Source organism: Atractosteus spatula, chromosome 13 (assembly GCF_055471065.1).
Source record: "Atractosteus spatula isolate fAtrSpa1 chromosome 13, fAtrSpa1.hap1, whole genome shotgun sequence".
NCBI classification, from domain to species: domain Eukaryota; kingdom Metazoa; phylum Chordata; class Actinopteri; order Semionotiformes; family Lepisosteidae; genus Atractosteus; species Atractosteus spatula.
Genome location: NC_142718.1, coordinates 29,111,654 through 29,127,525, shown reverse-complemented (window position 1 = coordinate 29,127,525; position 15,872 = coordinate 29,111,654). Strand labels below are relative to the sequence as shown.

Here is a 15,872-nt window from a genome sequence, read left to right as displayed (position 1 = left end):
AGATGCTTGCTACGACATAATCTCAGATGTGCATGCATTTCTGGAGTGAACGAGAATACATTTTTTCATTTCTTAAATGCAAACAGGTCAGATGTTTTCCCCACAATCTATGCCCACCAACACGGAGGGGAAAGGTGATGTCAGCCGAGAAAACAGCACTGTTGATTTTAGTAAGGTAAGAACAAATCTGCTCACTGAGTTTGGCCCTTGTAGTTCCATTGAGAGGAACCATCATTATTCAAATAATTCTCTTATTGAACTATTTGCACTAGTCCTTGTATTGTTTGTCTGTGAAACAGTTTCCAAATAATGGATGGCTAAGAGACTTGCTCTAATGACCTGTAAAAGGAGAAATCTAAATTACCTGTAAAAGGAGAAATCTCCTCTCTGCTATGTAAGTAATTAAACTCCATTCAAAGATAGGCTAGGTCCCCTTTTCAAGCCATAAAGGCCCATGGGGGAATGGGGGGCAAATGCCACCATTTTTTTCCCTCAACCATCCAACACTAGAGGTGGAGGTGTTGTGGTCAGCATCACGCTCTGGCCGGCCTATTACCCCCAGAAGGATTAACCCCCGGTACTCATTTGGAAACCAGGCTGAGTGGACCTGGGAGCCATCTGGAAGGAATTAGAGCAAGCTACATCACTTGCCCCTACCTGGGATTAACCCCGGGACCTTCCAGGCAGGAGCCAGATGCCCTTGCCGTCTGAGCTACCACAACTCCTGCATTACAAGATGGTATGCATCAATTCTAATGTTGTGCTTAACACTCCTGTTATGTTTTGGGGCTTTTTGACCCAACACTAGTTTATAATTAGTTCTAGTTGTACTTGTCTTTATCTGTATAGCATTTGTGACTTTTTAAAAGATTTTTCCTGTTTTGGAGTTGTGAACTGCAAAACAGAATACAGTAACTTTGACGTGTTTGATATTGGGTTGTTACTGTATACAGATCCAAAGGAATAACCGCTCTGAATCTTTAAGATACAGAAACTGTTAGGCATTTGACAAGCATTTTACCATGCTTGTCATGCCAGATCATGTGAAAGAGACAAATTAACTGCTTTTAGGAAAGTACAGGACACTATCTTTAGGGAGTATTTACCTAAATATGACAGAAATATAAGGGCATGATCCAGCTATACATTGCATAAACAAGACTGTGGAGCTGTCTTAGCATGAGAGTTGCAAAGGGACAATTACAGATGATTTTTTCACTGAAAAACAATATGAAAAAACAATGTTTTAGCTGAGGATCCTTCTTCGCATGTGTGGAGGAATACTTCTGGAGATTAACAGATTGGAGAAGCTCCTGAAAAACCTTAGGGGATGTGGAAAATTGTATAAATAAATGAAGGTCTCCAAGGTTATAATGTGAAGATGCACTTCTGAAAAATCTTATCTAGGCACATCCTAAAGTGGACCATAGTCCAAAAAGTTGCAACTCTAGACCCTACATTGCAACTCTACTAGACTGCAACTCTTGCGAATGAGTTGACAAAATGCATAAGCTGACACAAAACCTATACCTGCCAACACTTAAATTCCTGATGGCCATTGGCCATCTTCTACAACTCAGTTGTACTGTAGAAGTGCTGACAAGCAATGCATTGGTTCTTTTTGATCGTAGACTGATTGAAAAGATTTCAGATTTAAACTCAGATTTAAAGGTATACAGGTCATATGTATTTGTGGAGCTGTGTTGTTCTTTTTTTTCCCCTCATAAGAACCTGAGCTTGCTCCAGCGTTTTTAGTTTACATAATTTAAAATGTAATGCTGGCAAACTGTATCAAAGCCTACTTTTCCTGGAAATGCTGGGCAAGACACTAGTCACCACCTCATCCAATAGCAATCCTCATCCAATTGCTCTTTTTTCATTATTTTTCATGCAGGCAAGCTTCTTTTTCTGCACCAACTGGCATTAGAAAGAAATATGCGAGATTATTTTCTACACTTTATGCAGTAGCAGAAGCAGCTGTACTTAATGTGAAACAAAAAGAGCACCTGTGCAAACAACACGTGTTGTTTCTGCCCAGGATGTGCTGTGTAACCTCAGTTACAGTATGTTCTCTCAATTTGCAATGAGAATTGTTCTTCAAATAACCAGAGTGCAAGAACAATTAATATACTGTACAATACTGTATGTATCTTATTGGGGACAAATCGTGTTAAAGAATTTTATAAGGAATTAAAGAAACTTTTAGGAACACTTTGTTTCCATGATTATTAATCCACATTTATTGGCCATGTAAGAAATGTGATTGGCAGTGAACCTAGAATGTTCTGATAGTTGTAATCAGTAGTGAATGAAGTCAGTCACATGAATACTGTTGCACATTTTCATTATTGTACTCACAGACTGCTCATATAAACAGCCTCATTTTATGAGACTCGGGGGTTTATTTTTTGTTAAAACATATCCTTACATGTATCACATTGTGATGCAATTAAATGTATCATTTAATCCCTGTAATAGGATTTTCTGTTTATTTAAAACATGTAGCCTGTACCCTTGAGGAAAGCTGTGCAAATAAAACATTTAATTAATTCAACCCCCCCAGTTTCACTGTGTTTGAGATGACAAAAGACAAAAGAGATGTACCCAACCTCTGAACCTAGAGGGAGGATTGAATAAATCGGTGAAGTTAATGTGATGCAGTTCAATACACTGTAAGTGACACAAACTAGACTACAAGCAAGGAGAGAACATTTGTGCCCCCTTGCCTCTTATACTGCACCTGATTCAAGAATGTTGTCAAACGACAATAAATGCTGACACTTGTGAACATGGTAAGTAATGGTTATGATGTGTCATTCATATGAAATAAGAACAAACATGTTCCTTAATTGTTGGAATTATCACTGCCACAGTGTTTTTTAATAAACTCAAATAAGTGAACTCTGGGGTTCAGAAAGCCATTAGGTAATAAGAATGTAGTTTCAGAGTTACACAAACATCCCAATGTAGCAGTACAAAATACTTCCTAGTGAATTGTTAAGTGGAAAAAAATGCTACGAGTTTTGTTTGCAGGCATTTGTACCATTGATTGTCGACTTTCTCAACTAGATACTGCAGTTGACATTTGATATGTAACTATACAGTTGTTGTTAATTCTTAATAACATGAAGTACAGTCACTCTATAACTTAAAGCAAGTGCTCCTCCTCTTAAAAACATAATCAGAGAATTTAGAGTTAATTTCACTAACTACAGTTTTATCTGTTAGGTATGTAGCATTATAATAAAAAAAATGCAACAGCACATTGCATGTTTTGTAAGCTGCAAAACAGTGACTAAAGAAGAGCCATAGATCAGGTATACAGGACGTCTGTATCTGTGGAACTGTGATGTTCTTTTTTCCCATGAGAACCTGAACTTGCCCCAGCGATTTTAGTTTTAAGTCTTTAAGAAATTGTTGGAAATGCACATGTGAATTCACATTGCAGAGCTAGCAAATATGAAAGGGGATATGAATGGTGTTAATTGTGATAGAATTAACAGATTTAGCCTGCAGGATTATACTAAGTCTATTGATACAGGCTATGTTGAAGTGTTATAGGGCTTTATCTCAAAGACCTGAAAGTTGATCTGAGAGCAAAATAATGTACTAACATGCTGTTAAATTCCGGCCTGCCCCATGAAGGAAAATAACTGGAATGGCACTGACATGTTAAAACTGATAGGGTTCAGTGAATGTATGCTTTGTTTTATAGAGGAAATAAATTAAGGCAGGTTATGGGTTTGTATATACTATTGTATTTACGATTTTTACTTTTATTCTTTAGTACCTTTACATGTTACTTCTTGATCAGATTATTTACCATGTTGGGCTGTGCTGATAACATTCAGGTTTACTTTCAGACCAAGTCTGATGCTGCTACTGCTGTTTCACATGTGCCCACAACATGGATTCTTAATCTGCACTGTGACAAGACTGAGGTTTTGCACTTACTCTTACCACATCACTTTTGAAAACTTGGTGACTTCGGTATGTTGTTGACAGTGCCCTTGATGGAAGTCAGAAAGCTTGGTTTTACTTTTGATCATGTGCTGTCGTTTGAAGAGCAGATTAGAAATGTTCCAGGGGTGTCTTTCTTCCACCTACATAACATGGCTCAGTTAAAGATTCTTGCTATGTGTATTTGATATAGGAATATTGATACTTGCCTATTTCTCATCGTGATTAGACTACTGTAATGCCTTACACACGGGGTTATCTTCTTTGGTTCTAAATTGCCTTCAGCATAGCAACAACTTTGAGCCACATTTGATCACTAAAAGTGCTCATCAGCAGCAACAGCTGACGTCCTCTGTAAATTATATTTGCTCTCTGTGAATTTTGGAACAAATGTTAAGGTTCTTTTGCTCACATATAAGACATCGACTGATCTCTTTACAGGCTACTTAAGGGCTTATTGCAAAAGGGCTGTACCTCTTCATCTGTGATTTGCTGAGTCAGGACTTCTGATTTTGCTGCACACCTGGCTTCTCACAATGGGCAACAGAGCCTTCTTTATGTGCTGCATCACATCTGTGGAACTCACAGCCCAGATGCATCAGAAACATGCATCATGATTTGTTGCCAAAGAATGTCAGGAAACCATCCCAGGTCACAGTAAAAGAGATCTTGAGATTTTTATAGGCATAGATAATTTTTGAATCAATTTAATGGAAATCTCATTAGTGATCACATTACTTGGTTTCTTACTTTTTTAATGGTCTGTGCAGCCATGTGCAAAGTAAAACCATTTTTGCGACAGGAGAAACAGAGCAAAGAAGTACAGTTTTGTCATACAGAAATTCATTGATTTGCTTCCCCTTCTTGAGTGGTTCTGTAGGTATAGACTCCTGTTTGGAGAGCAGCCTGGGCTTTTATACACCTGATGTCATGCTTCTATATCTGGGCTAATCCACTAGCTGAGTGTGACGGGGATTACACAAACCTCAGCACACCATCTCTTTAATTTCTGCCAGGCAGTGGGCAGTGCTATTCTTTGTGCACCAGCTAGCTGAAAACTCTACTTTCGTCTTCTGAGAAAAGCATAATATGTGTCTGAAAGCTAACCAGCGTGTGAAATGCTGTCTGACCTATTTGACAGTAGTGGTTGGAATCCAGTTACTAATGTTGGCCGAGGACAGCAGTATTCATGTGTTATTTGTCATTTCTGTGGGAGTATTTGTCTCATCATGGAGCGGCAAGAAGTGAAAACACCTAATTAAGCTCTTTTAGGGGCACCGCAGCCTCAGTAACTACATATTCAGATTCAGTTTCCTAGCAAGGTTGCTGGGTAAAAAGAAGATAAAGCACAGGAATGAAATCAGAAGCTCCTCATTATTAGTTACAGTGTCTTTGTCAAATTTAGAACCGTACTAAAGAGAAAAAAGGGGTGAAAGAATGAATACATTTACTGATCATTACATTTAAAGTAAAATAATATGTCAATTCATATTTAGTAATAATAGGTTACTGATGCACCATAAAACACTTTATGAAACATTTCACAAAATAAAAAGACTTAGAAAATAAGTTCTTTCTGCATGTTGTTGAACTAATCAGAGGCAATAATTAATATTTTTGTCCTACAACAGTAAACAATGACCTGTAATAATAGGTCATTATTTATACCTAAATAACAAACTGTACATAGGTCTTCAGTGACCTTTAATAGAGTGCTTCTGTTACATAGGTTCACATGTTATTTCGATTTTTATGTTTACTCTGTAGGATATGATTTTGCTTATGAAGGTGCTTTCTGTTTGTATTTGCATAATCTTCCCTATTGTCTGGACAGAAAATAGCTGGACGGACGATTAGATCATGTAATGTGGTGAAAATATAGGGATTAAAATAGTGTTATGTAATCCATATGCATGTTCCATAACTTCTTCCCCATGATTGAAAACGTAATTGACAGACTAATAGTGTTTTACTCTCCTAGTATAAAGAAACAGATCTGTTCTCTTCAAATGTCAGGCAGTGTGCTATTAGAGAGGCAATCAGATTCTGCGCTCTGCTGTTCTGCCTGCCACTCTATAGCAAGCTATTAGTTTTGACGCAGTGCAGATCCACGTGAGGCAGGAGCAGAATACAAATCAGATAAGGGAGCTGCAGTCTAGGATGTGTTTCCTCGAGGAGGTGCATATTTTAAAAAGATCATAGTAAACCATTATAATATTTTTAGATATTGTGCACTCAGCGCTTCTCCCCGTTGTATAGTGTTTTCATGATATTTCCCAAACACATCGCCTAATGATATTTTTGGGTATAATTTTATTCCCACTTTACTCTCTTGACATTTAATTTGAAGGCCCAGCCTCTACATTTTCCCCATCAATGAAGGATTAATTATGTAAAGGATTTTCTTGTTGAAATCCACATTTAATTTTAAGATGGGTTCTCTAATCCCAGATCCTGAAAGTTTGATTCCAGTTACTCTTACAGCTCACCTGTTTTTTTAAAACTTGTGAGCATCTGTAAATGATTGATGAATAAAGCAAGAAATCTGTTCAGTTCAAATATATCTGGTACTTGAGAGCTGAAGAGTACTTAATTTCAATCCTAAAATCTCTAAATTATTGATTTTATCAAGTCACGTGTTTAATTGATGATGATGAAATTGTTCTATAGCTTTAAAAACTGGGGATTTAATGGTGATCTGGATTGCTGGATTGGGCTATCTAGGACCAGGGTTGGAGATTTCTGAGTGTTATTTTCTGGATATGGTTAAATCTGTAAAGTGTATTTTCACCAGTGGCCTTTTAAGCATATCGGTGATACATTATGTATTTCAGCAGACCCTCAGACTAATAGAGCAGAAGATATGTTCAATGAATCACAAATTGGGCATATTTTCAGCCCACAAACACACTATAATAAAATAATAAAATACAGATAAATGTACTATACAATATTGCATATATATATGCTTTCTGGATCTTTTGACTTTTTTTTTTCAATTGCAATCAACAAAGTCAATAAAAATTGTTCCTGTTCCTTTTTTCTCATATACAAGCCCTTTATTTCATGTGTTGTAAAAATATACTGTATAAAATTCTCTAAAGCAACAAAACAACCACACCTACACCGATTGGTCTACCCCTATAGGGCTCTATTGATTCCTGTTCCTATTCCTGAAATTTACACTTATTTAATATTAATTTTTACTTTGTTTTATTGGTTGTGAATTTTTTCATTATTGCGGGGAAAGTTCAGTCTTTTTGATTTTACAAAATTCCACTTTAGTAGATTTCAGTCCAAAGTCTGGTAAAGCGAACTGTTAAACCAAGGGTTTATTGTGTTACATATGTGAAATACCTGAAATTGCATAGTTTCAATCCTGCCAATGGAATGAGTATATATTGTATATTGTATATTACGTAGAACTGACGTTGTGCTTTAAGCAACACCTGTTGTATTCTGGTTGTGAGACTTACATTTGATTACTGTGATTGTAATCTCCCCACTGTTCTAGGAAAGTTCAGCATTGACTTTTGTGAAAAGGTGACAGTAATATTTGTTCCATTTCTGTACAATTAGGTGGACCTGCACTTTATGAAAAAGATTCCACCCGGAGCCGAAGCTTCTAATATTTTGGTTGGTGAACTAGAATTTCTTGATCGGCCTGTGGTGGCCTTTGTACGCCTGTCACCTGCAGTTCTGCTGACAGGCCTGGCTGAAGTCCCAATCCCAACCAGGTGAGCTCTGATTTTCTGGATACTGGGTGCTGGTGCTCCTCTGTTAAAGGATCATGCACTCAGTTTTTGTATGTGAGACTTATTCATTGAAAACTTACACCCACTCACAAAAGAAAAATACTTTAAAAAAAATAGGTCTGTTTTGCTCATTTTGTTGTAACTAATTGATGCTAGAATTTCATCAGGTAGTGAACTGAGAAATTACTCCTTGCAAATTTAAGGAAAACATATCCATGACACAGACATTATCATGAGATCTTTAATGACCACATAATCAGGAGTTTAGTTTAATGTCTCATCTGAAAGACAGCCCTTTCTACAACACAGCGTTCCCAGTAACTACACTGGAATATTGATTTGAAAATTCCAGTCTCGAGGAAAGAGCACCACTTCTTGGTCCAGTAACACCACTAACAATATTAAATTTAATTCTAGTAGTTACAATGCCCACATGTGCTCAGGCTACACTGCTGATTCTTATACACATTTATTTATAGTATAGGAATTAGTTGTGACAACATTTGTGTTTGCAATGATACCTTTATATAGTAGGTTATCAAAGTATGTAAACAGAGAAGCCAAGCATGGAAAGCACATAATGCATACAAACTATTCTTATATTTTTAACTGGGGCTGTTGTTTTTCACAGCACAACACAAATACTAGTAGCAATTTAACGACATGCTCAGTTTATTACCTACTCAACAAGGTTCCTTAGTGTTCAGCAATGTAACTGATCACAAAAGTGAAATGCCCTGCAGTAAACACAGGCCTTAGGCATTGTCCATCACTAGGACATACAGGAGAAATATTAAATTGATAAATTTAAGTGTCTGTGGTGGCTTGTCAAGAACTCATCTATTTATTCTGTCTGTCAATTTGTGCAGTTGTTCAAATTTGTAATCCTACGAAAGTGTAGGAGAGGGCTGAATAAGTAAACTTCACTAGGTTATAGTAAAACAAAAGACAAGCTGAAATGAAGGTGCCAGATTCTATAATAAGCATTCTAGAAAGTAACACATTTTTATACCTTCCTTCCTTACTCTCTGGCCTGTTTAAGATTCCTGTTTATCCTTTTGGGGCCCCTTGGGAAGCTTCAACAGTACCATGAGATTGGCAGATCAATTGCAACTCTAATGACAGATGAGGTAAGCACACCTTAATCAGAAAACCTTAATGTGAAAATCTTTGCTTATGTGAGGCATTTTGTAGGAAGTCCTCAGATATTCCTTATCACTGCTTGTCCTCCCTCAGTAACAAAAGCACATTCTCTTCCATTTGAACAGTCTTGAACAGAGGAGAGCTTTGTATTTCTTTCTCAAAAGGTTGAAAGGCGGGTTACATTACATTAGCCTGCATGAGACTACTAACCTTGTTAAAGAGGGACATCCGATTAATGTTTCTAAAGAAAGCATTTCTTCCACATGAAATTTAAGAAAGTAAATACTAAATAATACCGATTACCTGCGTTTTATGCATAAGTGTTAATGTTTGTATTTCTTTGGCATTTTTATAATTGATGTTTTGTAATTGTTAGAAAATGTTATGAAATTCTGTTCACTCATCATAAAAAATACATGTGAGCTTGATATGATTGTTTTGGAGTTTTCAAATTGCAATGAAGCTACTCAAGAAGGTCTTCAAATGTATTTGCAATGAAATTTAAGATTTCTTCATAAGAAATTACATCATGCGATAAAGAAAATGCATTTAGGAATGTTTCTTGAGGAGTTGGGGATAAGAAACTTTGGCTTAACCCACTTAGCTGAGTGCCAACTGCCTGGCCATAGGATGAAGATGATTATACGGAGGAGAGAGGAGTTAACCAAGGGGGAACTGCAAAAGTGGAAATGAGGTGAAGGAGAGATGGAGAAAGATGTTGTGAGCAACAGAGAGGGGGACTGTGGTCCTCACAGTTTTTCAGGAAGTGATGTTATGGAGAATTATGAGTTTAAGCAGCAACGATGAGGGAGACCTTGATTGCTTTTATCCCTTTAAAAACGTTTGTTTTTAAACTCCATGAGAGCAAAGCAAAACTGTAAAACAAGTCAAAAACTGATGCCCACTAATGTGATATGTACAGTAGTAAAGCATACTTATGGAAAGTGAATCTTGGAAATTTGGAACTTCATTCAAGTCATATTGTATTAGGCTCCCTCTGTGAACTGTTTTTGAGCAAAGGACTCATTGAAGGTAAAGGCATTTCACCATAGACTTTTAAGATTTCACAGTATTCAGTATTTGCCCTGCTTGAGTAAATACTGTGCACTTCGTTTTTGGGAATATCATAATTGTTTTTACAAATCTATGATGCTCATCTTGGATTTGATTTTTGATCTACAGTAAGTAAACACAGAACTTATGCATGCAGCAAATCTTGGTACACTGTGCACAGATGTGTGGCATCATTGCTCATCCTTTGAAAGATCTCAAGAAAATGTTGAAAGGCACTTTTGTATTCATTTGTTGAGAAATGCTGCACAGCAGACGCTTGTTCCTTGATTATAATTATATAATTTAACATAACACAATAATTTGAGCAAATATCCAAATCTGCAGCCTTGATATGCTGCCAGTGTGAAGATGGGGTTAAACAAACATACTTAATATGAGCAAGACTGGTAGGACTGCAAAACAATAGAACAGACAGTGTTCAGACATGTGCTTCTTCCGGACAGTCTCAGTGTTGCATTTGAAGCGATGAACAGACGGTGTGTTCACACATAGCTGAGGCAATGGGGCCCAATTATAAGACAGGGCAAAACAAAGCATTGAAACTTCAGCTTTCTGGGGACAAAGCCAGCTGAGCTTCCTTCATTGTCCAAATGTACTCGCCACTTAACCATTTCTGTTCTGTTCTGTGTTCCGCTTATCAACCAAGTTTATTTGCATCCCACTGACTGGTCTGTGAATATACAGTACACACTGAAATGATTGATTTTCATAATTACTCTTTTATTCAAAGTTCTTAGTTATGAATTTTAAAGACTTTTTTTTTAGAACATAAAATGTTAAGCTGGATTTTTGCTCTTCTCATTTTATTTATTGACACCCGAAGAAGGCTCCACAGCCGAGACATTGTGTTTCTTTTCTTCTCTTTTCAGCATGGAACCAACCTTTACTTGTTCATTTTATTTATACTTTTAGGAATTTTGTTCTGTCAGTTCCCAGCATAGTAATTAATTAATATAAGAAGTGTAAGAACATTCATTGTAACCATTGTAACCAACAATGCATTGTTTTTTTTTGTTCTTCTGAATCCCAGATTTTCCACGACGTGGCTTACAAAGCAAAAGATCGTAATGACTTGGTTGCTGGGATCGACGAATTTCTTGACCAAGTGACAGTGCTGCCTCCTGGGGAGTGGGATCCATCCATCAGAATTGAGCCACCAAAAAACGTGCCCTCTCAGGTATTACTGATTTGATTGTACCCACACTGCTCTGCACCAATCCTATAAACCAGCCTTGTTCGTGAATTTCAGTCTGGTCATGGATATCACCACCCCTAACCCACTTGAAGACACAAGTACATACTTCCACAGAGAAGAAATAAAAACAAATCTCAGCAATTTAGCACACACTAGTACAGCTTTTAGAGTACTCCTGTAACCATAGATACAGAACCCACAATAATGTATTTTGTAAAACAGGAGAAACGTAAGATGCCTGCAGTGCCTAATGGCACAGCTGCGCTTGGGGAACCTGAGGAACATGGGGGTCACGGCGGTCCTGAGCTACAGCGCACTGGAAGGTGGGTGACAATTGAAAGTATCTTCCCTCTGGTCAGTTGATTCCGTAGTTAGAAGTGCACTTTGCCTTCCCTGAACTCCTTATCCTGAATTATTTTTATCTGCGTTCCCCTTTGCAGGAAACTGTTATATGTCATATGCAGCACAAGTGTGTGCTCCGATACAAAGACGTTAAGGAATCACTGAAACATAAACACAGAATAGCAGCAGCAGCCACAACAAGTTACATAACATACAACTTAAAAAAAACAAGTCAGACAAGCAGTGTGAGAAGAGAAAAAAAACACATCAGTGTGAATATTAATGTAGGTGTAGTAATGTGAGTTTAGTCAGTCGGGACTAAACTCCGACATCAGTAATCCGACATCTTGTGGGAAGAAACTGTCTCTGAATCTGGAGGTTTTTTATCCCTTTATACTCCTATAACGCTTACCAGAGGGAAGGGGGGAGAAAAGTGAGAAAGGTAAAAGAACAAGGCACTACAAAATCGGAGAAACTGGAGGAAGGCACAAATTGTATTGCCTGGGGGAAGGAAAGGACAATGAAATACTCACTGCTTTAGAAATGAAATAGATACAGAGGATAAAATTAAAGAAGTCAATACGAAGTGGAAGGAGGAAGGGTAAAATTAGAATACGTTAATGGGAGCCGAGGACACAAAAAGCTTGATATTCTGGTAAGGCTAGAGAATTAGAACTCACTATAAAGCAATAGTAAGTGGAGTCCAACCCTACTCTGGGGCAGCCTCAGTCCAGCAGGTCTTGTATGTTACCCTTGAATCAATTTGAAAAGCCTTGGAACATGTGTTTTGATCAAATTACTAAAGGAATTGATTTAATTAAGACTGGAATGGCCATCTGTGATTCTTGAAATCTGTAGGGTATACAAATTTCCATTTCCAATGATCTCTAGTTAAGTACTTAACTGTACTAGTCTCCTGCTTAAGTGGTCAAAGAAGCGTTCCAAGCCTTCAGAAACTGATGTGCTGGTGAACAAGGATGAGACTGTGGATGGCCACTTCTGCAGCCATTAGTTCTAGTTAATTGGACTGAGCTGTTTATGTCTTTAAGACTAAAAAGGAAAGAGTACAGTTCAAGGAATAATACCTCTAATTCCACGAAGTTTCATGTTTTAAATTTAATTGAAACGGTGAATGAGAATTTCTTGCTCTTAAAATAATATAAAGAATATAAAATGTTCATTTTAAATGGTAATTAAATGAAGACCTTTTACATCTTTTTTAGTCTCACAACCAGGAAATTGCCCTTTGATTTCATTGTCAGCGCTGAAAATTATGGAGATGTTCTAGAAATTTTTTTGCATTGTTTTTTGCATTCATTTTGTGGGATCTGAGAGTGCTTTTGCATGTGCTGAAATAATTTAAATTTTAAGCAGAACCTGTTTTCATTAATTTACATTATATTGAATGTAACTTGAATGACTTGGATTACAAAAAACTGAATAATTCAAAGATTTAAAAAAAATGTGATAGTTGATTGACCTGGTTTAATTTTGTCATTCTGATCAAGGTCATGGTGAAGAATGTCCTGGCAGACCACACATTTCTTGGCTTTCAGTTATTTCAGACTATCAGAGAAAACAGTTGACCTTTATCCTAGTATGCCATTCATCCTTGGCAAGTCTAATTCCACAATTGAACAGTCAATTATATCCAACAACACCTCTCAGCTATAGCTAGTGAATTTGATGAAATCTTTTTGCAATATTGCAGTTGTGCTAATATAAGTCATCTTCTGTCCTTTACTGTTAACTTTATAACCTTGGAGATTCTGTCTTGCATTGTAGTCAGAGTCTTAACTCAGGAAAACTCTGCATGTATCATGAGGTCACCTATTTCTTCCCAGTTCTTCACACTGTACCTAAAGGTTCATTTAGGATATTTACATTTAAGATTCCATGCATTGTGTTGATTTCTTCTTCTAAAATAGTGTATTTTCTTTCTCATATCAAGAGGTTATTCTTTGGATCCATGTATATGGTGAAATGCTGTGCAGATAAAGAGTACAGTATAAATAATTAGCAGATTATTAGTAAAACCTTTTCTGAAGATAAAGTAGACTTTAACTACTCTCATTTAATGAATTCCCTTTGTGCTGATCAGCTGTCTTTTGGAAAAGCTAGAAGTGAATATGTCATTCAGCTCACAGTAATGTAATTATAATGTAATATCCATTTCCAGGACGCAGGTTTCTGGATTTCTAAATCTGGGTGAAATCAGATGCAGCAGATTCTGATTTCATCCAGTAAGCTGGATCAGCCTGGGCTGCAGTTACTGCGTCAACCTCTTCTGGATTGTAAAAAATGTCTGTGTTTTTTTGCCAGTCGGTCTAATTCTTTCATGCATAGGTAGTTCTATTTATGATCCCATCCGATTAACATGGATGGACGGAGGCTGATTAAACTGTGGTCTGTTCTTTCAAAGCCTTGTCTTTTTTTTGTAGGCTCTTTGGTGGTTTGATAATGGATATCAAAAGAAAAGCTCCACATTACTTGTCTGACTACACTGATGCCGTCAGTCTGCAGTGCTTGGCATCATTCCTTTTCCTGTATTGTGCATGCATGTCACCTGTGATCACATTTGGAGGCCTGCTAGGAGAGGCAACTGAAGGCCGTATAGTAAGAACCTTTTCTTATATGCATATATGATTTTGTATCTCATTTAATTTTAAATGAGGGATCAAATCTGGATAATGTGAATTTCACTGTTTAGATCAGGTACCTATGAAGACAGAGATATTTCATCACCTAAAATTACATTTTTGATCTGCAACCTAAAAAGACAACAAATAATAAAAGTATTGGGTTTCTCTATTGTGTCTTTTTTGAATGGGCTGCTATTTAGACTGGAATACCACAGTGTTGTACATCATAGTATATTTGTCTGTGAATAACAGGAGTGGTGACGGGTAGATTTTGATACTTGGTGTATGATTTCGGTTTATTTCCTCTCTCAGTACACAGAAGATATACAGTATTGCTCTTTTTTTTCCAGAGTGCAATCGAATCCCTCTTTGGAGCCTCAATGACAGGAATAGCCTATTCTTTGTTTGCAGGGCAGCCACTCACAATACTGGGTAGCACAGGGCCAGTCCTGGTATTTGAAAAGATATTGTACAAATTCTGCAGGTAAGTCTGGGCCACAAGAGTTTTTTGAAGAATGACTTTGTTTTATCAATAACCCTGTATCTTCCTTTTCGTAAGTCTTCACTGAACAAATACAACACTTAAAAGAATCATTTACAGAGTTTTATTCCCAGCTGATGTCTTTTTTGACATGGTAACAAGTGTAAACATACAAAAAAGCTTGTAAATACAAAAAAAGTCAGTTTCTGAATGAACACCTGCATGTACCCTTTTTCAAAAATTGTTTCAAAATCTTACATTAATGAAGGTCATCTTGTATTGTTTTCTTTTGAAATGTAGAGTTGTTATACCCTCCCAATTTCATATAGCCAGTTTTGTGCTTCTCATGTCTCAGGTTGCATCTCTGAAGCCTGACATCGCACACGGGGGAACTGTAGACAGACACTTCCTACCTGACTGCCCATCTTTTAACTAGCCACTGGCAACACAGCTCCACACTGGAGGCACAAAAGCCTGCCAGTGCCCATAGGCAGCAGGAGTCGCTGTAGAGTACAGAGAACAGTGGCTGACGAATTCCACATAACCCTTGGCTGCCCTTGGCAAATTTCACAACTGCCTGTTGGAGAATCCTAATCACAGCTAGTGACGTGACCCAGGCTCAAACCCTCTGTGGCAAAGCTGAACCGGTGCTTGGGCTAGCACATTTAGTAGGTGAACCACTAGGGAGTCTCCTAATGAAAGTGTTTCACACCCATACTAGGTATTTACAGGGTATTTGTATACTTTTCATATGATGCTATTGTTCTTGCCTTTTTCCAGGGAATATGGATTATCCTACCTCTCATTAAGAGCGTGTATAGGACTCTGGACAGCATTCCTGTGTATTGTCCTAGTGGCAACAGATGCCAGTTCCCTCGTTTGCTACATTACTCGTTTCACTGAAGAAGCGTTCGCTGCCCTTATCTGTATTATTTTTATATATGAGGCCTTGGAAAAGTTAATTCACCTTGGCGAAACCTACCCAATCAACATGAACAATAACCTGGAAAAGCTCACTCAGTATTCGTGAGTAAATGTTTCATCTCGATTTTGATTGGTGCGATTGTCCAGATATTGGAAGATTAAAGAAGGCATTGCAGAGTGCTGGGAAATATGAAAAGTTAAAATGTACAGTATGTATATTATGTGCATATCACATACTAGTATTATATACGTATGATATACAGATATTTTTAAAGGAAAGCAGTAGTGTCCAGGCGAAGCTAATGCCATTTGGTTACACTTTACTCTTATTGCTTCAAAAACCAGCTTGCCTCTTG

General features: G+C 37.3%; 1 protein-coding gene across 2 annotated transcripts in view; it reads left to right on the top strand.

The window, feature by feature from the left end:
• The window catches only part of LOC148822045 (sodium-driven chloride bicarbonate exchanger-like), a 66,477-nt gene that overhangs the window by 35,556 nt on the left and 15,049 nt on the right, over positions 1-15,872 (top strand). For both annotated transcript variants that reach the window (XM_088930152.1, XM_088930153.1), the window contains exons 8-15: positions 87-175; positions 7,540-7,697; positions 8,758-8,845; positions 10,963-11,109; positions 11,350-11,450; positions 13,911-14,085; positions 14,462-14,595; positions 15,373-15,618. In XM_088930152.1, coding sequence (XP_088786278.1) covers positions 87-175; positions 7,540-7,697; positions 8,758-8,845; positions 10,963-11,109; positions 11,350-11,450; positions 13,911-14,085; positions 14,462-14,595; positions 15,373-15,618 — 1,138 coding nt within the window. The remainder of the gene's footprint in view (positions 1-86; positions 176-7,539; positions 7,698-8,757; positions 8,846-10,962; positions 11,110-11,349; positions 11,451-13,910; positions 14,086-14,461; positions 14,596-15,372; positions 15,619-15,872) is intronic.